The sequence below is a fragment of the Salvelinus alpinus genome, chromosome 5 (genome assembly GCF_045679555.1).
Source record: "Salvelinus alpinus chromosome 5, SLU_Salpinus.1, whole genome shotgun sequence".
In the NCBI taxonomy this organism is placed as follows: Eukaryota; Metazoa; Chordata; class Actinopteri; order Salmoniformes; family Salmonidae; genus Salvelinus; species Salvelinus alpinus.
This window is the reverse complement of record NC_092090.1, coordinates 63,184,638-63,211,871: the sequence shown is the minus strand read 5'-3', so window position 1 is coordinate 63,211,871 and position 27,234 is coordinate 63,184,638. Positions and strand designations below refer to the sequence as shown.

At 44.4% G+C, this 27,234-nt stretch overlaps 1 protein-coding gene across 1 annotated transcript; it reads right to left on the bottom strand.

Annotated features, from left to right (window-relative positions):
• Positions 1 to 1,660: 1,660 nt before the first annotated feature.
• LOC139576497 (inactive carboxypeptidase-like protein X2) lies at positions 1,661 to 27,234 on the bottom strand. The gene is made up of 23 exons (XM_071402663.1): positions 26,347 to 27,234; positions 18,551 to 18,823; positions 18,357 to 18,395; positions 17,986 to 18,144; positions 16,173 to 16,256; positions 14,727 to 14,804; positions 13,715 to 13,771; positions 10,828 to 10,905; positions 10,584 to 10,693; positions 9,856 to 9,995; positions 9,422 to 9,506; positions 9,132 to 9,276; positions 8,936 to 9,027; positions 8,562 to 8,685; positions 8,219 to 8,415; positions 6,763 to 6,939; positions 6,155 to 6,339; positions 5,582 to 6,052; positions 5,162 to 5,292; positions 4,789 to 4,928; positions 3,741 to 3,840; positions 3,334 to 3,500; positions 1,661 to 3,238 (listed from the first exon to the last, which is right to left on the bottom strand). Exons 1-23 carry the CDS (start codon positions 26,585 to 26,587, stop codon positions 2,819 to 2,821), a joined length of 3,693 nt encoding a protein of 1,230 aa, XP_071258764.1. The 5' UTR covers positions 26,588 to 27,234; the 3' UTR covers positions 1,661 to 2,818.

Sequence of the window (27,234 nt, the reverse complement as noted above, 5' to 3'; positions counted from 1 at the left end):
TGTGCACAACATGTGTGCGAAATAAGCTTTTGGTGTCTATGGAGAATTTCTGGGATATTTTATTTCAGCTCATGAAACAAGGAGCCATGATTGGCTGAGATAATGGATGGGCTGAACATGCCGGGAGATGAGTTTGGATTCGTCTGTCTATAACATGAGCTGCTCAGTATGTGTTGATAGTCCTTTCTACCGGGCCATTTTTGAAAGATATGACGTTAGTCCTCAGGAACTACAAAAGTATTGCTACTTTTCTCTACGACATTGATGCCCTGAATTTAGCACGCACTATCGACAGACCAGTTGGAAAACGTGATGGGCTGCTTTCTGCACGTGCCACGGTCAGTGTGAACCGGAGTGACTTGACACAATGCTGTCCAAACAAAATGTAGCTACAAACAAAACTGAGTTAAATGGTTCCAGTCTACCGTAAAGCATTCATCCATGTATACGGCTAAGAGTCTAGCTACATTTTCAGATATTATACATTTCTAATTTACTCAGAAAGTCATTTTCATTGCAAGTTAAAGCGTACTGTTAGCTAGCTAGCTAGCGAACGTTAGCTTGCTGGCTCGCTAGCTAATGGTATGTGTATGATCTGTGTAGTAATATTATTTAAATCAGAAATTCATTTGGATTGCTAGTTATAGCCTAATGTTAGCTCGCTAATGTTGAACCTAGTTGTTAGCTTTAGCTACCTGCAGATTCATACTATCCCTATGACAATGTTTGTATTGGTAGTAGTATGAGTTGGGATTATGCCGGTTCATTGTTTAGCTAACTAGCTAGTCTAACAAAAGACTCCACTTCGCCAGATGATTACATGACCCATCAAGTTAGCCAGTTGTATCTGGGGGTGATTACGGCCATCTACTGTATTTCATGAACATGTGTACATGTCTAGACAAGAGTGACCCATCAATTTAGTCAACATCCGCTAGATGTGGCATGGGGGTGGTTATAGAATTTTCTTCACATGACCCATCAATTTAGACAAGTGTGTCGGATAAGCGTCATCTAATAATTATACAATTTTTATCGGATACTTTGTTTTTTCTATTGCTACTATGCTAGTTACCATTTCACTGAGCAGTTTACACCTTCTGTGTCCTGTGCATGTGACAAATAAACTTAGATGTTATTTGATATAGTGTGTGTTTACCAGAGACGGTAATGTGAAGAACAACATTACCTGCACCAAAAACATGTTAGGATATAGGACAAGGACGAGATAGTGTATTTTTACCTGGAGTTTTTCCTTATTGTAGGCTACTACTTTGACCACTTTTAGTCTTAATCTCTGGTCGTTTACTAAACTACTCACTCTGTTTAGCACATGGCCTCACATGTGAATCCTTAGCCCCACCCACAGAGATGGGTGGGGCTAAGGCTTAAGAGGGTGTTAACGATGCTGAATGGGTGTAGACAGAGCTCTCCAGTAGGTGTACCAAAACATTCAAGGACCAACTTTATCAACTTTCAAAGCAGAATTACTTTCCCATTATTCCTCAACTGCAGTGTATGATATACTATTTTCTAGTTCTGAGTCTCTACTTTTATCCAATGTAAAAAACACAATTTCAAATTCTGCTACATAATACCGAATCGAGGCAGTCGGTCACATTTTTGCTCAGTGTGGACATGAAGAACAAAACACACATGCTGTATGTAAACAAGCTTTTATTAATTGAAAAAATAACTTTCCTCTACCTCAGCTAAATTATGAGGACCATTTAAGGAAATCTCTTTTGATTTCTCTCTTACTATTCAACAAACATTTTGTAAAGTTACTGTATGTCGATATTATGACTTTGCCATCAATGTGTGAAAATTATGTAAATTAATCCACACTTTTATAAGAAAAACAGAAACTTAGATTCTTTGTTTTGACTCTTCAAGGGTGGAGGCGATAGTAAAACAAGTGCGTAATCTGCAACCACCACATCTACATGATCTCTGAAGTACATTCTCTCGGAAAGCTTTGCAACAACTTTTTAAATTGAATTGGTATAAAATGTATTTTCCAGATATCAGTGGTTCTATTTTTCTACTCTAAACTGACATTTTTGTGTGTGTTAACGTTGTATCAAAAGACCTACTTGAGCAGTTATACAGACCACTGACATTAGCTTGTGTGCCTGACTGTTTTTGCATTCAACACTGCATTATTCCTTTGATCAGTTTTTGCAGATATACCTAAACACTTCTTGTGGCTCCTTTGTTGATCTGAAAGAATGGATGGCTGGGGGGGCTACCAGAGTTATTGGAGTCTCAGGCATTTTGCTTAAACCTATCCCTACCTGTCAGTTCTTTAAAGGGATACTTTGGGATTTATCTACTTCCCCAGAGTCAGATGAACTCGTGGATACCATTTTTATGTATCTGGGTGCAGTTTGAAGGAAGTTCTTAACTAGCGCTAGCGCAATTGCTAACTAGCTTTAGCGCAATGCCTGGAAGTCTATGGGTATCTACTAGCATCTTTCTAGTCATTGTGTTAATGCTAGTTAGCATTGGCTTGCGAAACTAACACGAACTTCCTTCATACTTGACACAGAGACATAAAAATGGTTTCTACGAGTTCCTCTGACTCTGGGGAAGTAGATAAAGGGCATCATTGCCAAAATCCCAAATATCCCTTTAAGGGGTCACTTAGTTTTCTACTCTAAGAATTGAGTTAACAGCCTGGGTTCAGGACTATGACATTGGTCCTGTTCAAATACCTTAGAATGCATACTTCCTCCCTACCTACCTTGATTTCTTCAAGGAAGTGGGGAGGAAGGATGTATTGTAAATATATTGGAACAAGGCCTTGGTGTTTATTTTAGTAATCGTCGATCTTGTACTCGTATTTGTAATCCAAGATGGAGTCCGTGAAACTTTCCGGTGCCGACGTTTGCTCCTCTCCTATGAACCACGAGTCGTACCAAGCAGTAGTGGGCTCCGCCTCTGTTGTCGTGGGAACCGGCGTGGTCGTCGGGGGAACGGGCGTGGTCGTCGGGGGAACCGGCGTGGTCGTCGGGGGAACCGGCGTGGTCGATCTCATCAGTCTCTGTTGCCGTAGACGACGGGTGCGGTCGAGCCCTAGCTTTTGCTTTTTCTTGCGACGCGCCTCAGGACCCATGGCGGTAACTCTGTCGGGAGGCGTCACATGCCTGTTACCATTGGAGACCGTGTTCCGTCTTGTTCCGCCGTTGCCGTGGCTGAGCAGGCGTATGGGCTTGTTGCCGTGCAGGGCCATGATCTGTGGATGAATTGATAGCATTTATATAGTGCTTCAATGGCTCTAAAGTGGCTAATAGGCAATATAATTATAATTGTAGGTGTAGCAGTACCCACTTGTTTGATACGGTCCCAGTTGGACTTGGCCAGGTTAAAGCTGCAGGTAGTTGCCCCTGCCTCGTAGCCCACCACACACAGCTTGGTCAGGGGGGCGTAGCCTTCTGCCCGCACCGTCACACGGTACTCACCTGGGTTCAACAAGCGCCAGTAGTCCCCTGTTACAGCTGTGGAGGAAGCAGAGAGGAGAGGGCTTAGACTGCACACTCAATAAAGATAGCACTAGCAGGCTCCTGGACGTCCACTGCATGTAGGTTTGTTCAGGGGGAAGGGACAACAGGTTGTTACCAATATCTACCCCAGCTGTAGTTTAATGAATATACCAATATAACAGTGCATAGCTACATTCATGCGTTCACAGCAGGGCTATGGGACATGGTTAACACAAAGCCAGACACTGTACCCACCTGTAGAGACATCATGGTTGACCCCCTCTACAGATACTGTAGCATTAGCGATGGGGTTCCCCTCATTGTCTTTTACCACGCCCCTGATCCCACGCTGCACCTGGGTGGGGTGAAAACCAGGGTTCAAAAGGTCAGTCACTCTACAGCAGTGGTATACAAACTTTTTCAGTAGGGACACCATTTTTTCCCACAATAATTTATTGCGATCCCAGAGATGGTTGTCCTTCTGAAAGGTTCTCCCATCTCCACAGAGGAACTCTGGAGTTCTGTCAGAGTGACCATTTGGGGTCTTGGTCACCTCCTTGATCAAGGCTCTTCTCCCCCGATGGCTTAGTTTGGCTAGGCGGCCAGCTCTAGGAAAAGTGTTGGTGGTTCCAAACTTCTTCCATTTAAGAATGATGGAGGCCACTGTGTTCTTGGGACCTTCAATGCTGCAGACATTTTTTGGTACCCTTCCCCAGATCTGTGCCTCGACACAATCCTGTCTCGGAGCTCTACGGACAATTCCTTCGATCTCATGGCTTGGTTTTTTCTCTGACATACACAATCAACTGTGGGACCTTATATAAACAGGTGTGTGCCTTTCCAAATCATGTCCAATTTACCACAAGTGGACTCCAATCAAGTAGAAACATCTCAAGGATGATCAATGGAAACAGGATGCACCTAAGCTCAATTTCGAGTCTCATAGAAAAGGGTCTGAATACTTATGTAAATAAGGTATTTTTTTTATATACATTTGCAAAAAATTCTAAAAACCTCTTTTCACTTTGTCATTATGGGGTATTGGGTGTAGATTGAGGAAACATTTTTATTTATTCCATTTTAGAATAAGGCTATAACGTAACAAAATGTGGAAAAATTCAAGGTGTCATTCGGAATACTTTCCGAATGCACTGTATATATACAGTATATTACATTTTGGCGACCCCAGCTTTGAATACCACTGCTCTACGGCCACACTCCAGGACTGTGTGTGTGTTTTGGTATACTCTCAAAATGTGTTAATTGTTTCTCTGTGTGTGCATACGTGTGTCTGTGTGTGTACCTGCTCCATGAAGGTGAGCATGGCCTCTCTGTTCTTCTCCCACTCAATGACCAGCTCACTCTGATGGGGGAACTTATCACAGCCCAGGAACACTGACAGCTCCAGACAGTTAGTGTGCAGGTAGCTGAAGTCATTCATACCTGAGGATGGAGGGAGAGGAGGGGAAGATAGGTGGCAATGAGAACCCGCAATGCAAATGATGAGCCACCAGAGAGCGCCATTACCCCCAAAACTGGGTCCTTTACTCTGATCAATGTTACATTACAGGTTTCAACCTTTTTGAACTACTGTATGTAATGTCGACTATCATAAAAAATGGCTTAATGAACATCAGACAGCAATGGAATAAAAAAGGGGGCATGTCGGTCCTTACTTCCTTTGACGGGCTGCCACTTGGCGCGATTGACGATTCCAACGCCTCCAGTGATGTCATTGCCGTGACAGGAGCCGTGGGAAGTGTATGTCATCGACAGGTGAGTAGAGGCATAAGAGATGGCCAACCACCTATAACACACAAACACACACACAGTCAGATAGGGTAATCTGATCCTAGATCTGTGGTTAACTTGGGCTCCCGAGTGGCACACATCTCAGTGCCAGAGGTGTCACTAGAGACACTCTGGTTTGAATCCAGGCTGTATCACAACCGGCTGTGATTTGGAGTCCCATAGGGCGGCGCACAATTGACCCAGCTTCGTCCGGGTTTGGCCGGTGTAGGCCGTCATTGTAAATAAGAATTTGTTCTTAACTGACTTGCCTAGTTAAATAAAAACATTTACTTCATGCTACACACCTGAAAAAGGAGGCGTCTGCTGTGGCCCTGGGTTCATCCTCAGGCTCTGCGTACCCCCCTCTCCCTCTGTCATCCTCCTCTTCCTCTTCCCTGTGTCCATAGCCATGTCCCCTCCACTCCTCCTCCGGCTGCTGGTATCCCCTGTTATACTGGTCTTCTTCTCGCTGCTGGTATCCCCTGTTCCACTGGTCTTCTTCTGGCTGCTGGTATCCCCTGTTCCACTGGTCTTCTTCCGGCTGCTGGTATCCCCTGTTCCACTGGTCTTCTTCTGGCTCCTGGTATCCCCTGTTCCACTGGTCTTCTTCTGGCTGCTGGTATCCCCTGTTCCACTGTTCTTCTTCCGGCTGCTGGTATCCCCTGTTCCACTGGTCTTCTTCTGGCTCCTGGTATCCCCTGTTCCACTGGTCTTCTTCTGGCTGCTGGTATCCCCTGTTTCTATCATCTTCCTCCGGCTCCTCAAACTCCTCGTACCTAGAAGAATGATTTAAATTGAGTTGATTGTTTATTTGGTTTCATATCATTATTACTCCTGCCAAAAATAGCAAGAGTGCAGGAAGAGAAAGAGCCTCGTACTGTCTCTTCTTGCGGCTCTGTGCCCTCTCTCTCTTGCCCTCTCTGGTGCTGGCGCCGGCGGGCTTGGTTAGGCGGTGATTGTCGTAGGGGTACGCCACGAACCTCTCTCCCCCCTGGAAGTTGGCCCCCAGTACGAATGGGTGGCTCTCCATCCACAAGATGATGGCTCGAGTCTCCACAGCAATCTGCAGGACAAGAAGAATAAACAGCAGCCATCTTTTTTTATTTAACTAGGCAAGTCAGTTAAGAACAAATTCTAATTTACAATGATGGCCTTCCCCGGCCAAACCCTAACCCGGAGGACGTTGGGCCAATTGTGCGCTGCCCTATAGGACTCCCAATCACGGCCGGAGGTGATACAGCCTGGAATCGAACAAGGGTCTGTAGTGACGCCTCTAGCACTGAGATGCAGTGACTTAGGCCGCTGTGCCATTCGAGTCCCCTTGTTAAGTTGATAAACAGAGAAATGGACTTGCTTGTACTGTCTCTGCTCTTCACACCATATACATTTCCTTCCCTCCTGTTTCTCCCCTCCTGTCTTCATCCCCTCGCTTTCTCCCTTACCTTCCCCTCCCCTCTCCCTCCCTCCACCTCCTTCCTCCACACACCCTGTCATCCCCCTCTTGATCTGCAGGGATCTTGACATGGTGATTGGGGGTCAGTTTGGGCACCATGCCCTTGTCCTCGGCCTCCCACAAAACACTGTTCAGGTCAGGGAAGTTCTGGAAGATGTCATGGCCGTCCTCCGTCCAGTGGCCTGTTGTCCAACCACTCAGCTCGGAACCCTGTGGTGTCAATGGAACAGGATGTTATGGAGATATGGGCTGCATATTTACTGCAGTAATATCAACGTGTTAAAACCAAACGTCTTAGGATTTGCTTGAATGTCTCTAGTCTTGACTTAACATATGAGATATGTTTTCTTCTCTTGAGGAAAATAAAGTTGGGTGCTAGACTGTTCCTGCATACAACAATACTTTCCTACAGGACAACAAGTTGGCTAAATCAGAAACTGTCTGGCATCCCTTTTCCTTAATAGAAGAAAACAGATTTGCACCCTGGAAGTGTAAAGTATAAATACAGGCTGTATTTCCCTGATGGAGTCGGGTACATCTTCCCATTCTAAATCAACTAATATGGTAGCTTAATGACTTAAAATATGTTTTTACCATTATGATAACATTGTGCCACCAGTGGGGTAGTAACACCAATGAGGATTTTCTGAAATGGAGGCCACAAATGCTCAAATCTAAGGTCAATCCTTTAAAAATAATTTACTAAAGTGATTAATTATTTCCATTTATTTAAATTGTCTGACACATGATGAAGGAAATTCTCAAATTTATGACATACTGAAAGGTCGTGATAAGCTAATAATTTTCTTTAATATAGAACCCTCCCTCAATAACAGCTTGCCACGGGAGAAAATGCTCAAGGTCCTTGTCCCACTGGTGATGTGTAGGGGTGTAGTGACATGTTTTGGGGTTTAGAGATACTGTATCTATCTATTATTTTGAATGCTAGACAGTAAACAAAAGTATTTCATATACTTTTTATCTCCCAAACTCAACTCTGGACCTTGAAGCCAGTTCCACTGTATTGTTTCATTGTTCCCCTCTAATCAGGAACTGATTTAGACCTGAGACACCAGGTGGGTGCAATTAATTATCGGGTAGAACAGAAAACCAGCATGCTCCGGACCTCGTAGGCTAAGAGTTGAATGCTCTTGCTGTAGATCAATAAAAACACCTATTGTTTTACTAGTATAATGTGTGTCCCTCAGTTTTATGTCATTGGTGTTACCACTTTGAAAATCGCTGATTACAAAAGATAAGGACAAGCCAATTTGCTAGCCCCCAGTAGTTTCAACAATGCATACAAATAGTTGTTTTGCAGTATAAAGGACTTACATATGTTTTCTTATTAAATAACAATGAAATAAAATTAGAATGTATTATTTTTAATGTTTTCGTATTTTTAAATTGTTTTTACATGGTGCCAAAGTCAAGGGACAACATTTACCACCGCAATTCAAGAATGAACCGTATAATATCCAGTACTGACCACTGTGAGGGCTTTCTCCTGCCCATCAGGGTTGAGTGAGGGCACCAGGTGGATACGTATTCCCTCCACCAGGCGGCGCACTCTGGGGTTGCCATCATTGTACTCCTTACACAGGTACTGCAACAGAAGAAGAACCATCTCCCGCCCCGTCGCCTCGTTTCCATGGAGACCGGCCGTGTAGCGGAACTCCGGCTCACCTAAGGAGAAAAACACAGATTGTCATTGTCTTTCCATGCTTGAGAGGACACGAGTACTGAGCTTTCTATGAAAGTTAGCCTGGAATAACTAATGGGTGCATGTCCTGAAAACTGTGGACACAGACACAATATTGGTTTCATCCCACCTATCTCGTGTTCTGTGGGGTTGCCTGATATCACCATGGCCAGGATGTCCAGTCCGTTGGAGCTGCGACCCAGGCTGTACATACTGGTGATATTGGGACACTCCTCAGACACAGACTTCATCATCTACCAGAAGAGACGCACAGGGGAAAGCAGCAGTTACCAACCCTGGCCCGGGACACCTTCAGTGAGTCTGTGCAAGTCTTTGTTCAAGCCCAACAAATCTTATTAAATGAATCCCCAAAGTGTCAAGACAGAGTTGAAGTCAGTCGTCACAATCTGTCAGACAAAACATTAGACCTGATTCAAGTTCAAACAGGTGGTACTGATGACCATAAGGTTTGAAGTCCCCTGAAATGGGAGTGTTCCGTCTCACCATGACCATGTCTGAGTAGTTGTGATGTCTGAAGTCCAGGTACTGGACTGGAGTCACCTCATTCTGCAGCCTCTGGTAGGCACTGGTGGGGTCTGAGGAAATAAAAATGCACAGTGTCAACGTTTGCGTGTGTTTTATGTTTTACTATCCTTGTGGGGACCAGAAGTCTAGTAGGGTGGGTGCGTGTGTCACTCACCAGGCAGTGGGCAGCCGAGTACCTCCAGCCTCATACAGCAACTACCATTCCAGCTCTGAGGGATAACTCTGATGTAGCGCGCTAGTATGGGCTCAGCTAACTGATTCAGCACAGGGGTATCCTTATCAGAGTTACCAAAAAACAACTAGAGAGAGGGGGAGGAGGGGGGTAAAGAGAGAGGGAGAGACAAATATATTTGACATGGTGAACTTTTGTGCCCCATTAAAAAGAGCATGAGAGTGAACCCTGGGACCAAAGTACATTTGAAGCAGCGAGGCTGACAGACTCACCCAGTCAGAGTAACCGTCATGGATGGTTTTCCATTCTCTGCTGTCATTACTGAATTGCACGTAGTACGATGTCACAAAGTCACTCCTGAAACAGAAACACGCACACAAATTTTGTCACCATTTTGTCTTTGATATTTCTGAAATTGTCTGTGCGCTTGTGTGTGTCTGTGTGTGTGTGTGTTTGTGTGGTTTGGTTTCACTATCCTTGTGGGGACCAGAAGTCCTCACAAGGAGGGTAAAACAAGGAAAAGGGCTATTTTAGGCTTAGGGTTAGAATTAAGGTTAGGGTTTAGGGTTAGATTTAGTTTCAGGGTTAGGGGTTAAGGGTTAGGTTTAGGTTTAGGAGTTAGGGAAAATAGGATTTTGAATGGGAACACATGTTTTGGTCCCCACAAGAATAGTAAAATAAACGTGTGTGTGCTTGTGTGTCTTACTCGTTACGTGAGTCTCGTCCCTGTGTTATGATCCCAGTAAACTCTGTTGCTTTGCGAGCGTCCATCTCAAACCAGTGAATATTGTCCTCTGGGTTAGGACACCACGCCCCACCATGCATGTCCTCCTCATCATCCGAAGCCTGGAAACCATGGAAACCATACAGTGTTGGAGATGAGGGTAAGGGGGCTTACCGTCAGGTTCGAATTAGTGTGAGGAGTGTACCTGCATGTTGAGTCATGCTCTGTGTTGGCTGGAGCAGTACTGAGACTTAGGGTTAGTCAATGGGTTAGGGTTAGTGTGTGAGGGTTAGTGTATAAGGGTTATGGGTTAGTGTGCGAGGGTTAGACTTAGCTTGTGAGAGTTAGGGTGAGTGTGTGAAGGTTAAGGTTAGTGTGTGAGGGTTAGTGTGTGTGAAGGTTAAGGTCAGTGTGTGAGGGTTAGTGTGAGAGGGTTGGACTTAGTGTGTGAGGGTTAGTGTGTTAAGGTTAGTGGGTGAGGGTTAGACTTAGCGTGTGAGAGTTAGGGTGAGTGTGTGAAGGTTAGTGTGTGAAGGTTAAGATTAGTATGTGAGGGTTAGTGTGTGTGAAGGTTAAGGTCAGTGTGAGAGGGTTGGACTTAGTGTGTGAGGGTTATTGTGTTAAGGTTAGTGGGTGAGGGTTAGCGTCACTGTGTGAGGGTTAGGGTCTGTGTGTGAGGGTTAGGGTCCGTGTGTAAGGGTTAGGGTTACCTGTATGTTGAGTCGTGCCCTGGCTTGGCTGTAGCGGTAGTGAGACATGGAGGAGGCCAGCAGCTGGTCTGATTCTATCCTATGAGACTCCATACCCAGGGGAGGACACTCTGCCACCAGGGGAAAACATCTCAGTCACACACACATCACAAAAACTTCAAACCACAATGGAAAACCTCTCAAGCTCTTGCTAAAACTCTTGCTAACCGAGTATTGTATCATTGGATGGTAGCAAGTGACTTACTTTTGGGCTCCTTGAATACGTGTGGTCTCTTCTTGGCTTTGGCCCGCTCTTCCTTCTCCCTCCTCTGCTGAGCTCTCTCTGTCAAACAGCACCATAGTCAATCACTAACTACAATTCCAGTAATGGATTCTCTGTGTGCGCGTGCGTGCGTGCGTGTGTGTGTGTGTCGACAAACGCAGTAATGCCTCAGAGGATCCACATGCCTTCACATTGCAGATAGGAAGGAAACCAGATGTATTCTGTTTCTCCAAATTCAGGAATGTGCTGATTTAAATTCAGATTGTTCTTTTTTTCTTCAGTAAATCTAAGACAGGCCACACACTGTTGTATCCAAACTTTCATAACCACCAGTCACATTTTCTGGGTAACCCTACTTAAAGTGTCAATATCTCTAACTGGATGTGAAAGCTGTCACATTTTGTATTAAATGGGATTTTGTTCTACATACACATGTGCAATCACGGATAGTGGTGGACAGAGTATCCCCCCCTGACCCCCATTCTACAAGGTGTTGAAAGCGTTCCACAGGGATGCTGGCCCATGTTGACTCCAATGCTTCCCACAGTTGTGTCAAGTTGGCTGGATGTCCTTTGGGTGGCAGACCATTCTTGATACACACGGGAAACTGTTGTGGGTGAAAAACCCAGCAGCGTTGCAGTTCTTGACACAAACCGGTGTGCCTGGCAACCTACTAGCATACCCCGTTCAAAGGCACTTAAATATTTTGTCTTGCCCATTCACCCTCTGAATGGCACACATACTCAATCCATGTCTCAAGGCTTAAAAATCCTTCTTTAACCTGTCTCCTCCCCTTCATCTACACTGATTAAATTGGATTTAACAAGTGACATCAATAAGGGATCATAGCTTTCACCTGGATTCACCTGGCCATGTCTATGTCATGGAAAGAGCAGGTGTCCTTAATGTTTTGTACACTCAGTGTAATCTCCCATAGACAAAAGTCCCTGGTTCCATTCTGATTATACATTGAGCTGGTTCTACTCTCCTCACTGTGCTGGAGGTACAGTACAGAATGGAACATGTGGCAACAGCTGTTGGTTCTTATCCCGAGTGTTTCGATCTTCATTCTCAGCTCGTGATTTCAACATCTCTCCCCTCCATTACTGTCAGACTCGCTACTCCTCTGTTTTTATCCCTTGTGTTGTTTTTCTCTCTTTCCCTCATATTTCCTTCCAGCATGTTCTGTAACCTCTCTTTGCTGTCCCGTCTCTCCCTTTCTTTCTGCTCCAGCCCAAAGCTTCTTCCATGCACCAATACAGGTTAAAGGCGTTTACATTTGAGTCATTTAGCAGACTCTGTTATCCAGAGGGACTTACAGAAGCAATTAGGGTGAAGTGCCTTGCTCAAGGGCACAGCAACAGATTTTTCACTTAATTGACTCGGGGATTCGAGCCAGCGACCTTTCCTTCCCTACCTTCCCTCACAACACATTTCTATGGTTCAGATTTGTCCTGCTCTAGATAGAATTAACTTGTGTCCCTTGTCTTAGCAAGTGGAGCCATACTGAAGCTTCACAGCTACATGTTTGCAATGCCCAGGTAGAGACTGATATCTGTGTTGTTTTTTTCCTCATTCGCTTTAAGCGGAAACATGAACCATTCGGGACTGTTATTCCTCCACCACATTATGAATCTGTGAGTGACGTGGTCATATGTTCATCTGCTTGACTGGGAGCTTTGACAGTGCAAAGTATGACATGGCAGTGTTACTAAGTTTTACTTGCAATGACTCTGATATGTGGTTGTTTTACCTACCTTAGTTTAATGGACACAAAAAAAATGCTGGGTTGTTTGGCTGACCCATCTGCTGGGTTGCAGACATTGGGTCACTTCGGGTTTTTTTACATTGTGGCCTTCCATTATAGAATTTTGCTTCTATGTGGATTGAGGCCTATACTGTACATTCATATCAGTTGTGTTCCTCCATTGTATTCACCTTTCCTATTTCTAATGTGGGGTTGTGTTTCTGTGCCCAATTGGAAACTAAAAAACTATGAGCAAACTAACCTATGTAATTGAATACTGTACATGGAAATGGATTGTGATTATACCCATGAATGAATGCTGAACAATGTGCTTATTTTATCTTTATCAGGGATAAAATTTGATTTGATATATATGAAATTGTTTGGTGAAATATGCATAAAAGGAGAGTAATTGCCCCTAATTCTGCACTTTAGTATACTTTTGTACTTCCAATTTTGATCATCATGATTTAGTGAATGCAAAGAAAATGTTTTGATCTACTGGGATTTTTAAAAGAACGACTAACTTTCTGTTTTGTCTGTTTGGACAAAAGTAGGGTTGCGTTAATCTTTTTGCAGGGCAGTCGTGTTCTTTTTGATGAATGTATTTGCAATTTCGACGGTATAATATAGTTTTGATGAATGTATTTATGTTTTGAGAAGGCAACTACATTTTGAAAACGCATTTACTGTTCTGCAAAAGGGAGTTCTGTGTCTTGTGGACTTTGTTTAAAAAATCAACAACATGATTCCAAAAATTGCTCGTCAACCCAGAATGAAAGTTAATAAAAACCCGACTGATCGTTAAATGAATGTTTGGGTAATCCCAACAACCAAACATGTTGGGTTATTCACGCAACCCAATCGGTTGACTGGGTCAAAATAACCCAGTGTGTGTTCTATCCAATATTTACCCAGTGCTGGGTTACCAAAACCCCCAAATTGGGTTGTTTTTAACCAAGCATTTTTTTGTGAGTGCATTGACTGTAAGTTGCTCTGGATAAGAGTTTCTGCTTAATGACCAACATGTAAATGTTACTGTATAATGTGAAGTATCTACAACTGAAGATAGATAGATCACAGTCATTCAGATCATAATGGAAAATAGGCTGTGCACAATACCTCTATCCTCTCTCTCCTTTTCTTTCCTTTGGGTCTCTCTCTCCCCCTGTTTTTTCGCTGTGGTAAACAAAGGAGGGAAAAACAATCATGGATGAATTTGAGGTTACTTTCCCCCACCTCCCCATTACATGTAACAGTATACTGTGTATGTGGGGTGTTTTCAGTGGAGTGAAACATTTTAGAACGTTGCAGATAGAATAAAAGATAACGTCATGATTTTCTATTGTAACTGGCAGACAATCAATCATAATATACACAAACATTCTGTAACGTTTCCCCCTCCTGAACAGGACCAGGTGTTTCTTAAGGTTTGCCACATTTCCAAATGATAAACATGACAAAGTGTTTGAAGGGGGTAATAATCTTGATCTGACTGTTGTTTGTTCCAGTCACTTGGCATTTTCTTATTTGGGAGTTTGGAACATCAGCTGCCAAAGTCTTGCTTAACCCAAACTTAGACAACAGACCATATAATTGAAACAGTATACACTTATTTTGTTTCATTCTTGTGGGGAATGAGAAGTGTAGGCCCATTACTTTTGACTCTGTGGTAAAGGGCCAGTTCTTTATTGTGTCTATCTAATTTTTATTTCACCGCAGGGTCCCATTGAAATGAAAAACATATTTCTATTGAAGATTTGGCCAAGGGTTTATTTTACAGTGCAGAGAGTGTGTGTGTGTGTGTGTGTGTGTGTGTGTGTGTGTGTCAGTGTGTTTTTGGTTTTACCTCACAAGGATAATAAATCAAGGAAAATACAGACAAGTGGAGACATTTCGCAGGGATTATTTTAGGTTTAGGGGTTATGTTTAGGGTTGCAATTATGGTTAAGGTTAGAATTAGGTTTCAGGGTTAGGTTTAGGGGTTAGGGTTAGGTTTAGGTTCATGGGTAAGGTTAGGGTTAGGTTAAGGGTTAGGGTTGGGCTTAGGGGTTAGGGAAAATAGGATTTTGAATGGGAATCAATTGTTTGGTCCCCACAAGGACAGTGTGTGTGTGCCCGTGTGTGTACATACTCTGTCCACCACTATGCCCGTAGTCATACTCCTCGTACCATGGGCTTTCATAGGTGGGTGGTGGTGTAACAAGCTCCTCTGTATTGGAAGGAGAAAACACAAACACATCATTACAGTAGCCTAAACTGAGGAGCACACTGTTTCTGCATTGATTCAACAGTACATAACTGCCATGGCAAAACCAACCTGACTCAAGCAGAAACAGACTGGCAGCCTGTCTAGTAGTACTAATCTATTTTTACTAAACAACATCACAGAGAGAGAGTCTCTTTGGTGTAATGTATGCCTTCCAAAGCGCTCTGAAGTTAAAATGCAGTATGTAGTTTCAAAACATTAATACAGTAATCTTCCACTACAGTGATGGTGGAACAGAGCCTTTATTTCTGCAGCCACAACAGACACTCTGTTTGGACCCACATAAAGCTAGCATAACACGCTGCCTGTTATTTGCCTCGTTAAATGTTTAATTTAAGTTTACAAGGAATATAACAGAGCAGCCATCTTGTGAAAGGCTTCTCGCTCAAAAACAAAACCATGAAAAGCCTTTGGCTGTTTAGAACTACACTCTCACCCACTCGCTCTCCTCTTAAAAAGCAGGGTGATGATCTAGCCTCCTACTCTGTCATTCCCTGGACTAAGAGCTCTAATTCAATCTGATCCGCTTTAGCCGACATCAGCATAGCGGTTATTTTGGAGGTGGAACTGCGTTAGAGCTATAAAATCCACAAGCGTCTCCAGGCATTATACCTAAAGCAGACATTGGCATTGGCTGCACAGAGTTGCATTAACCTCTACGGAATCGGTGTCCCTAAACCGGGACGGTTGTTGCTAACATGCACTAATGGGACTAGAATGACATTGTAAGTAACAGACAACTTTCCAGGACATAGACATGTCTTATATGGGTAGAAAGCTTAAATTCTTTATAATCTAACTCCTGTGTCCAATTTACAGTAGCTATTACAGTGAAAAAATACCATGCTATTGTTTGAGGAGAGTGCACAACAACAAAACACTTTTATCACGGCAACTAGTTTGATACATTCAACTCTGAAGGTAAATAATGTACTTACATTCAGTAATCTTGCTCTGATTTGTCATCCTGAGGGTCCCAGAGATAAAATGTAGCAAAGTTTTGTTTGATCAAATCGATTTTTATATTCAAATGTAGGAACTGGGTTCTACAGTTTGAACCCCTGCTGTCTACCCCTGCTGTACACCTCAGACACCGCCAAAACATCAGCTGATCTGGTTGAATCTAGGTCTAAGCGTATGGTTTACAGGATCGACTTCCACACTATAAACCCTAAAACAGGGGTTGTCTTTCATTCTTAGAAAGGAGGAATAGCAGCATACACTGTGGCCCTCTAAACGGTGACTGACTGACTGACTGATTGATTGATTGACTGGCTGACTGAATGATTGATTAATTGAGATGTAAGTCACCTGTAACAGCATAGCTCCAGTCATCTTTCTCTGTGGGGACGACCTCTGTACCATCAGGGAAAGGAAGATTCTCGGGCTCCTCGTCTGTTATTGGAGAACGGAGAAAACGAGAAAGTGAGAATGGAGATCTCAAAGAATAAAGAGAGCAGAAAAGAGAAAAGAGAGAGCAAGATCGAAGAGGCACATGAGAGTAAGGACGGAGGCAGATGGAGAAGTAAGAGTAGAGAAATAAGAGAAAGGAGAGGATGAGAATGGAGAGAGATGGAGGTGCAGGAGTGAGATACTGTAGGAGTGTAAATCTGGGGGAATGGTAGAGTGAAACAGTAGTGGAATTATGGACACAGTAAAAGTAATGAAAACCTGTTGCAGCTATCACACAAAGTACAGATGAGCTGAGCTTTGCAATGAATGTCACTGACAAACCTTCACATGAGATGAGATTTCCATCATATAAGGTGGAAAACCTGACTCATTGGTTAAAGAGTCCAGTTGGCAAATATCATAAAGGGTTCGATTTAGAGTGGATCTAGATGAGAAATCCAGAGATAAAAAGTTGTTATTGAATTTTAACCCTATCCCAAACCTTAACCCTTACCTTAACCATTCAGAGTTCATGCCTAACCTTAAGAATTTGGAGTTAATGCCCAAACTTAACCTTTAACACTAATGAAATTCAACATTTGGAACAACTTCGCAATTTAACATTTGAGAAAAATGGATGGACATCTAATTCTGACGTGAGACTGTGAGGGCTGGTAGGTTATACACCTATAGTACACGTTTAAACTAATAGCTAGTATTTGAAAAAATACTTTGATAATAATTTTGAAGTAGTTAGTAAAGTTAATTGAAATTGGTATTTTTTGCCATTGATGCCTTTGTTCCATTCATTAAGTTATTCCATCCATAGACTGTGTATATACACAGAGTATACCAAACATTAGGAACATCTTCCTAATATTGAGTTGCGCATGGACGTCGGGGCATGGACTCTATAAGGTGTCTAAAGCGTTCCACAGGGATGCTGGCCCGAATTGACTCCAATGCTTCAAGTTGGCTGGATGTCCTTTGGGTTGTGGACCATTCTTGATACACACGGGAAACAGCTGAGCATGAAAAACCCAGAAGCATTGCAGTTCTTGACACAAACCGGTGTGCCTGGCACCTATTACCATATGCCGTTCAAAGGCACTTAAATCTTTTGTCTTGCCTATTCACCCTCTGAATGGCACACATACACAATCCATGTCTCAATTGTCTCAAGGCTTAAAAATCATTATTTAACCTGTATCCTCCCCTTTATCTACACTGATTGAAGTGGATTTAACAAGTGACATCAATAAGGGATCATAGTTTCACCTGGATTCACCAGGAAAGAGCAGGTGTTCTTAATGTTTTGTACACTCAGTGTAAAAGCTCAGTGCTGCCCCCTCTCATTGAATATCTCAAGTACTGCAGGCTGCCATTAGAAACTAAATTATACTTATATTTCAATATTATCCTTATTTATACCACAGCATTGTTGAGTACTCGTTTCTGATTGGCTAGAAAGGCATTCTGTGTGCGATTTTAAAATAATCGATTTAAGGACACATCTGATGTAATAGCAGCACGAATATTGACCCTGAAGATCGCTATTTTCCCATTGCCTATAATGGAGGATCCTGCTTTCTGGCAATAACAGCCTGTAGTACCCTGGTCGACCATGAACTTCATGGCTTCAATGAAAGGGGGAAGTTGTTCTCCCCTGACTCATTCATTCATTCGGTCAATGAGTCATTCATTTTAGGACACAGAGGGGGATGAAACATACATCTGGCGTCCCAGTAGTCCTCGTCTCCCTTGTCCACCTTTCCATCCACCACAGGAGTGGGGGGCGTGGCCGTTGGGTTCTCTCCCTTCCAATAGTCATCTTCTGGGTCGACCACTGGGCCTCCGGGCTCCTCCTCATCTGGCTTCCAGTAGTCATCCTCTATCAGAGGGACACATGGACAGTAGAGGTAACTTTATTAGTGTGGAGATTTGTTTTAAAAGCAAGACATAAAACAAAATCCACATGGTTTTTCAAGGTACAAATAAGATCATAAACAAAGTGGCTATAACGTTTTGAGTGGTATTAGAACACTGAGGCACCGGCTTCAGAGAAATTATATAATGGTTTGTCATCTGTACACATGATCTCACCGTTGTCTGGGTAGGGGTAGTCTGGGTATGGGTCAGGCTCTGTGGGAGCATCAGATGGGACAGAGATCAAAGTATTACAAACAACTTTGTTACTCACACAATGCAAAGCCAATAAAAAATCTAATCAACCAATCCTAGTCTGTTTTTATTGAAAACGTTGATTACAGTAGTAAAGTGGTGTTTTACTGCATTACCTGCTTCTGTGTACACCTCTGTGGTAGTTGTAGGTGGTGGTGTGGTAGTTGTGGGTGGTAGTGTGGTAGTTGTGGGTGGTGGAGTTGTAGGTGCTTCTGTTCGTGGCTCCTTTTGTTTGCCCTTCTTTGGCTTTTTGTCTGCTTTAGGCTTCTTGGTGGCCTTGGGCACTTTGGGCTCCTTGTTCTTCTTGTCTTTCTTGTCTTTCTTGTCTTTCTTGTCTTTCTTTTTATCCCCTTTGCCCTCCTCTTCCTCTTCGGCTCTCCTGACCCTGGCTTGGGGTCAACGGGGGAAAGGAAAGTTAATAAACTTGGTCATTTCGACATGTTGATTCCTGAGGGTCAAATGTCAGGTTTAACAGCACATAACAATCCTATAACAGTCGGATATGCCAGGATAGGACAAGATGGCATTCAAACAAAGGCTATACATCAACACCAACTCTCTGCTACTGAAGTAGACTGATGAGAGATTGAGAGACAGATAACCAAATATAAATAGAGTGATAGAGTGAGAGGGGACAGAGAGAGATGGTGACAGAGGAAAAACAGTGGGAAACAGAGACAGACAGACCGAAATCCCGGACCAGACAGGTGTAACTGGGATGGGGAAATCTGCCAGACAGAATCACTCTAGCAGGGGGCACAGCTGAGCTAACGTCTGGCAGATGGGGGAGATGACGGTGTCCTGTGCAGAAGAAAAGCTACTCTGTTTGCATGGTGAAACAACAGGGTCCTCTACTCACACACACACACACACACACATCAAGGAGAGGGACTGCAGTGATATCATCACACCCAAGGTCAAGGAGATCTCATCTGGATTTATGTAAATGTTTCTACATTATGTCACATGACATTAAAACATTCCATAATCACGTGTTTTTTTCTATCTGTGTAATGGATAAAATATAAAGATTTTCTTCTTTCTGCCGCTTCCTCTGAATGTACATATTTACAGTGTGCTGCATGCTACGTATAGGATGTGGATGTAATTGTGCTCTGTGCTACTTACTGATGGTGCTGCTTAAATCGCTACGGAGGGTATTGTATTGTATTGTTTTGGGGAACAAGAAGTTGTGTAACTACAGAAGTCAGTGGAGTGTATTCATTGGTATTTCCCTCTCTCTATTCGTGGCTGTTTGAATACCTGTGCCAGTGACCTACAGTTGAAGTCGGAAGTTTACATACACTTAGGTTGGAGTAATTAAAACTTGTTTTTCAACCACTCCACAAATGTCTTGTTAACAAACTATCGTTTTGGCAAGTCGGTTAGGACATCTACTTTGTGCATGACACAAGTAATTTTTCACTTATAATTCACTGTATCACAATTCCAGTGGGTCAGAAGTTGACATACACTAAGTTGACTGTGCCTTTAAACAGCTTGGAAAATTCCAGAAAATTATGTCATGGCTTTAGAAGCTTCTGATAGGCTAATTGACATCATTTGAGTCAATTGGAGTTGTACCTGTGGATGTATTTCAAGGCCTACCTTCAAACTCAGGGCCTCTTTGCTTGACATCATGGGAAAATCAAAAGAAATCACTCAGTCTGGTTCATCCTTGGGAGCAATTTCCAAACGCCTGAAGGTACCACGTTCATCTGTACAAACAATAGTATGCAAGTATAAACACCATGGGACCATGCAGCCGTCATTCCGCTCAGGAAGGAGACGCGTTCTGTCTCCTAGAGATGAACGTACTTTGGTGCGAAAAGTGCAAATCAATCCCAGAAACAACAGCAAAGGACCTTGTGATGATGCTGGAGGAAACAGGTACAAAAGTATCTATATCCACAGTAAAATGAGTCCTATATTGACCTGAAAGGCCACTTAGCAAGGAAGAAGCCACTGCTCCAAAACCACCATAAAAAAGCCAGACTACGGTTTGCAACTACACATGGGGACGAAGATCGTACTTTTTGGAGAAATGTCCTCTGGTCTGATGAAACAACTTGCAAGCCGAATAACACCATCCCAACCATGAAGCACAGGGATGGCAGCATCAAGCACCTGCTTTGCTGCAGGAGGGACTGGTGCACTACACAAAATAGATGGCATCATGGAAGGAAAATTACGTGGATATATTGAAGCAACATCTCAAGACATCAGTCAGGAAGTTAAAGCTTGGTCGCAAATGGGTCTTCCAAATGGACAATGACCCCAAGCATACTTACAAAGTTGTGGCAAAATGGCTTAAGGACAACAAAGTCAAGGTATTGGAGTGGCCATCACAAAGCCCTGACCTCAATCCCATAGAAAATTTGTGAGCAGAACTGAAAAAGCGTGTGCGAGCAAGGAGGCCTACAAACCTGACTCAGTTACACCAGCTCTGTCACGGCCGTCGTAGGGAGGAGACCAAGGCGCAGCGTAGTAAGCGTACATTCTTCTTTATTTAAATGAATGAACACTGAACAAACGAACAAAATAACAAAACGAACCGTGAAGCTAATATGGATAGTCCAGACAGGCAAGTAAACATAGATCAAGAACACACCAATATCCAAGGGAAATGGCTACCTAAATATGGTCCCCAATCAGACTTACAAATACCTAGACCTACTAAAACCCCTAGACTTACAAAACCCCAGACAATACAAAACTAGCATACCCACCCTAGTCACACCCTGACCTAACCAAAATAATAAAGAAAACATAGATACAGTGGGGAGTACTGTAATTTGCATTTTATTGCATGACATAAGTATTTGATCACCTACCAACCAGTAAGAATTCCGGCTCTCACAGACCTGTTAGTTTTTCTTTAAGAAGCCCTCCTGTTCTCCACTCATTACCTGTATTAACTGCACCTGTTTGAACTCGTTACCTGTATAAAAGACACCTGTCCACACACTCAATCAAACAGACTCCAACCTCTCCACAATGGCCAAGACCAGAGAGCTGTGTAAGGACATCAGGGATAAAATTGTAGACCTGCACAAAGCTGGGATGGGCTACAGGACAATAGGCAAGCAGCTTGGTGAGAAGGCAACAACTGTTGGCGCAATTATTAGAAAATGGAAGAAGTTCAAGATGACGGTCAATCACCCTCGGTCTGGGGCTCCATGCAAGATCTCACCTCGTGGGGCATCAATGATCATGAGGAAGGTGAGGGATCAGCACAGAACTACACGGCAGGACCTGGTCAATGACCTGAAGAGAGCTGGGACCACAGTCTCAAAGAAAACCCTTAGTAACACACTACGCCATCATGGATTAAAATCCTGCAGCGCACGCAAGGTACCCCTGCTCAAGCCAGCGCATGTCCAGGCCCGTCTGAAGTTTGCCAATGACCATCTGGATGGTCATTGGCAAAGAGGAGGAATGGGAGAAGGTCATGTGGTCTGATGAGACAAAAATAGAGCTTTTTGGTCTAAACTCCACTCGCCGTGTTTGGAGGAAGAAGAAGGATGAGTACATCATTCTTTGGGGATGCTTTTCTGCAAAGGGGACAGGACGACTGCACCGAGATCTTGGCCAACAACCTCCTTTCCTCAGTAAGAGCATTGAAGATGGGTCGTGGCTGGGTCTTCCAGCATGACAACGACCCGAAACACACAGCCAGGGCAACTAAGGAGTGGCTCCGTAAGAAGCATCTCAAGGTCCTGGAGTGGCCTAGCCAGTCTCCAGACCTGAACCCAATAGAAAATCTTTGGAGGGAGCTGAAAGTCCGTATTGCCCAGCGACAGCCCCGGAACCTGAAGGATCTGGAGAAGGTCTGTATGGAGGAGTGGGCCAAAATCCCTGTTGCAGTGTGTGCAAACCTGGTCAAGAACTACAGGAAACATATGATCTCTGTAATTGCAAACAAAGGTTTCTGTACCAAATATTAAGTTCTGCTTTTTTGATGTATCAAATACTTATGTCATGCAATAAAATGCAAATTAATGACTTAAAAATCATACAATGTGATTTTCTGGATTTTTGTTTTAGATTCCGTCTCTCACAGTTGAAGTGTACCTATGATAAAAATTACAGACCTCTACATGCTTTGTAAGTAGGAAAACCTGCAAAATCGGCAGTGTATCAAATACTTGTTCTCCCCACTGTAACTAAGGTCAGGGCGTGACAGTAACCCCCCCCCCCCCCCCCCCCAAGGTGCAAACCTGAACTTATAGGGGAGGGCCCGGGTGGGCATCTACCCTCGGTGGCGGCTCTGGTTCTGGACGCCGCCTCCCCTCTTTACACTGATCCCTCTGCCTTTGTAGATCCGGACCGTGGATCATCGCCGGAGGCTCTGGATTGCGGATCATCGCCGGAGGCCCCGGGCTGGGGACCGTCGCTGTAGACCCCGGGCTGGAGACCCCAGGCTGGAGACCGTCGCTGGAAACCCCGGGCTGGGGACCGTCGCTGGAGACCCCGGGCTCGGGACCGTCGCTGGAGACCCCGGGCTGGGGACCGTCGCTGGAGACCCCGGACTGGGGATTGTCGCTGGAGGCCCCGGACTGGGGATCGTCGCTGGAGGCCCTGGACTGGGCATCGTCGCTGGAGGCTCCGGACTGGGGATCATCGCTGGAGGCTCCGGACTGGGGGTCGTCGCTGGAGGCTCCGGACTGTGGCCCGTCGTTGGAGGTTCCGGACTGTGGCCCGTCGTTGGAGGTTCCGGACTGTGGCCCGTCGCCAGAAGCTCTGGACTGGGTACTGTCGCCGGAAGCTCTGGACTGGGTACTGTCGCCGGAAGCTCTGGACTGGGTACTGTCGCCGGAAGCTCTGGACTGGGTACTGTCGCCGGAAGCTCTGGACTATGGAAGCGCACTGGAGGCCTGATGCGTGGTGCCGGAACTGGTGGTACCGGGCTGAGGACACGCACCTCAGGGCGAGTGCGGGGAAGAGGCACAGGCCGTACTGGACTGTGGAAGCGCACTGGAGGCCTGATGCGTGGTGCCGGAACTGGTGGTACCGGGCTGAGGACACGCACCTCAGGGCGAGTGCGGGGAAGAGGCACAGGCCGTACTGGACTGTGGAAGCGCACTGGAGGCCTGATGCGTGGTGCCGGAACTGGTGGTACCGGGCTGAGGACACACACCTCAGGGCGAGTGCGAGGAGCTGGAATAGAGGAGCTGGAATAGAGCGCACCGGGCTATGAATGGGAACTGGAGACACCGTGCGCATTTCTGCAAAATACGGTGCCTGACCAGTCACACGCTCCCCACGGTAAGCACAAGGAGTTGGCTCATGTCTCCAACCTGACTCAGCCAATCGCCTCGTGTGCCCCCCCCCAAAAAATAATTATTGGGGCTGCCTCTCGTGCTTGCCTTGTTTGTATTTCTCCTCATAATATCGCCGTTCCGCTTTTGCTGCCTCAAATTCCTCCTTCGGAAGGCGATACTCCCCAGCCTGCTGGGTCCTGCTTCATCCAGTATCTCCTCCCAGGTCCATTTCTCCATAAAATGCTGCTCCTCCTTTTCATGCTGCTTGGTCCTTTTATGGTGGGTTCTTCTGTCACGGCCGTCGTAGGGAGACCAAGGCGCAGCGTGGTAAGCGTACATTCTTCTTTATTTAAACGAATGAACACTGAACAAATGAACAAAATAACAAAACAAACCGTGACTTAACTTAACATAGATCAAGAACCCACCAATACCCAAGGGAAATGGCTACCTAAGGTCAGGGCGTGACAAGCTCTCAGGAGGAATGGGCCAAAATTCACCCAACTTATTGTGGGAAGCTTGTGGAAGACTACCCGGAACGTTTTACCTAAGTTAAACAATTTAAAGGCAATGCTACCAGATACTAATCGAGTGTATGTACACTTCTGACTCACTGGGAATGTGATGAAAGAAATAAAAGCTGAAATAAATAATTCTCTCTACTATTCTGACATTTCACATTCTTAAAATACAGTGGTGATCCTAACTGACCTAAGACAGGGAATTTTTACTAGGATTAAATGTCAGGAATTGTTAAATGTATTTGGCTAAGGTGTACTGTATGTAAACTTCCGACTTAAACTGTATCTGTGGAACAGAGTGTCACGCCCTGACCTTAGAGATCCTTTTTATGTCTCTATTTTGGTTGGTCAGGGCGTAAGTTGGGGTGGGCATTCTATGTTGTGTTCTATGTTGTCTAGTTCTATGTGTTTGGCCGGGTGTGGTTCTCAATCAGAGGCAGCTGTCTATCGTTGTCTCTGATTGAGAACCATACTTAGGTAGCCTTTTCCCACCTGTGTTTGTGGGTAGTTGTTTCCTGTTGTGTGTCTGCACCAGCCAGAACTGTTTCGGTCGTTATTCTTTGTTATTTTTGTTATTTCAGTGTTCATTTAATAAATATGGACACGTACCACGCTGCACCTTGGTCCTCTCCTTCCAACAGCCGTTACACAGAGGCTGTGTATTCATGTCATATTCATGTGTATTCAATATTCCTCTCCGTTAGTAACCCAGCCAAACTGTAATGGCACGCTGTCAGAGCATCATCAACATTGTCCTGGCCCTGTCCTTAAGATATCTGATTCTGTGTAGTTGGTGTTTCTAATATCTTTTCAATTGTGCAGGCCATAAATATGTAGCCTATGACAGTAGTAGTAAGTTTTACATAGTGCACTACAAACTATGTAACAATGTGTACCCACAAAATAGTTATACAGTACCTACTAGCTAATGTAATTACCATGTAAATACAAGGTTTTAGTGCAATTTAATTGGGAAATGGGACTGATTAAACCAACAGATGTGTGTGCTGAAGTTAACTCGATGTTAAGCTGTGAATCTCAGAAACAAAATGTGTTTTATAACTAACACTACATCATCAGCCCATCTCAGAGGGTGAATCCTTCCATTTTGGAGCTGGGTTCTGTGGTACAGTACAGTAGAAAATAAAAGTGGACTGTACAAATCTGTCTCCAAGATGCTCAGCTCAGAGCCCAGCCAGATCTGTTACTGCAGCAGACTGAATCTTCCCCAGTCCCAGGTCTACTCTGCTTTGGGCCAAGAGACAGTCCAGGTATGTGTGAGCTGGAGACAGACAGGTTAGAGTACTGTATGGTGTGGTGTGGTGTGGTGTGGTGTGTGTGTGTGTGTGTGTGTGTGTGTGTGTGTGTGTGTGTGTGTGTGTGTGTGTGTGTGTGTGTGTGTGTGTGTGTGTGTGTGTGTGTGTGTGTGTGTGTGTGTGTGTGTGTGTGGGCACGGACACTGTTGGACTTGTCATAGTGACTGAAAGGTGTGTGTGGGTAATTCAGGAAATTGCTGGCTTCTTTCAAGACCAACACTCTCCTCCACCTGCCTTGTGCCCTGTCCCCTGTGCCTGCCTGATGATGACATATAACGTTCTCCAATCCTCTTCCTGGAAGGAGGCATCTGTTCCAGCCCAACAAACAGACACTGTTGATGATTCTACTACTAAGGTTTTGATCATTAGCTGATATGATGATAAGATGTGTTATTGCTGGGCTGGAACAAAGGCATGTACACCAGCTGAATTGGGTCCTATCTAGTAGGTAAAAGCATCCATGTTTCTAGCCACAACTCAGATGGGACCCAATTCTCCACTTAGTAACATATATAGCATTATAATATGAATGTTCCTACTAGGCAAAAACTGGTTGAATCAACGTTTCCACGTCATTTCAACCCAAAAATTCAATGTGATAACTTTGAATCAACGTGGAAAACTGATCGGATTTGCAAAAAGTCTTCAACGTAGGAGAATTTTGTATTTTATTCATCAAACTTTTAACCTCAATGACAGGGTGACATTTTTGGCTGAGTTGAATTCACGCTAGTTGACAACTCAACCAAATGTAAATAAAAACTAGACGTTGAACTGACGTCTATGCCCAGTGGGTTGGCTTTGTTCTTACCTGGTAGGGCATCCTCCTCTGTGGCTCTCTTTTCCTTGCTAGTCTGGCTTTGTGTCTCTGTGAGTTCCTCTTCTTTAGCTGGTTCATCCTGGGACTCCTCTCCATATAGGGCCTCCATCCCTCTCTCCTCTACAGCCTGGCCTAAAGAGACAATGCCTCCTGCACTCTCCCCTGCTCTGGGCAGTAGCACACAGCATAGGGCCAGCAGAACCAAACACACCACTGCAATATGACCTCCCATCCTCCTTACTCTACCTGGCTCAGGATTCTACCTCAATGTTCCACTGAAAAGTTCCAGCTCAGTGTTCCGATTAAGTATTCCAGCTCTGTATTCTAGTTCAGATTTCCCAAAATCTTGCTAAAAGTTCCAGCTCAGAACGCTACTCAGAAATTCTACCGAAGTGTTCTATATCTGAATTCTACCACAGAATTCTACCTCTCAGTTTTCTACTCTCGTGTTCCATGCCTTCTCTCCGGTGAGGAAGATTCTGGAGCTCCAAGCCACAGCCAGACACAGACTCACTCAGAGCATGAGGCAGGGCTGGACACAGAGAGAAGAGAATAGTGAGAGAGGGAGGAAGAGCGAGGGAGAGCAGTCCAATTGTCCTGCAATTTAACTAAACGACAGCTGAAAAAGTTTTGGCTGAGAGATATAATCCCCTTCACCTGGCTGACGAGTTTCAACAGGTGCAGAGATCAAAAGGAGAGCTCAGCATAGATTGAGCAGAGCAGCTCACTGGAGAAGCCAGGAGAGGGAATGAAGAATCCAGGTTGGCTCTATAGAGGCTGTAACTCCTGGTTGGAGAGGTGAAAAGAGTTTAGTCCAGCAGCAGAGGACTTCTTCCACTTCTTCCGCCTCCTTTCCCTTCTGCAGACTGCCACCAACAG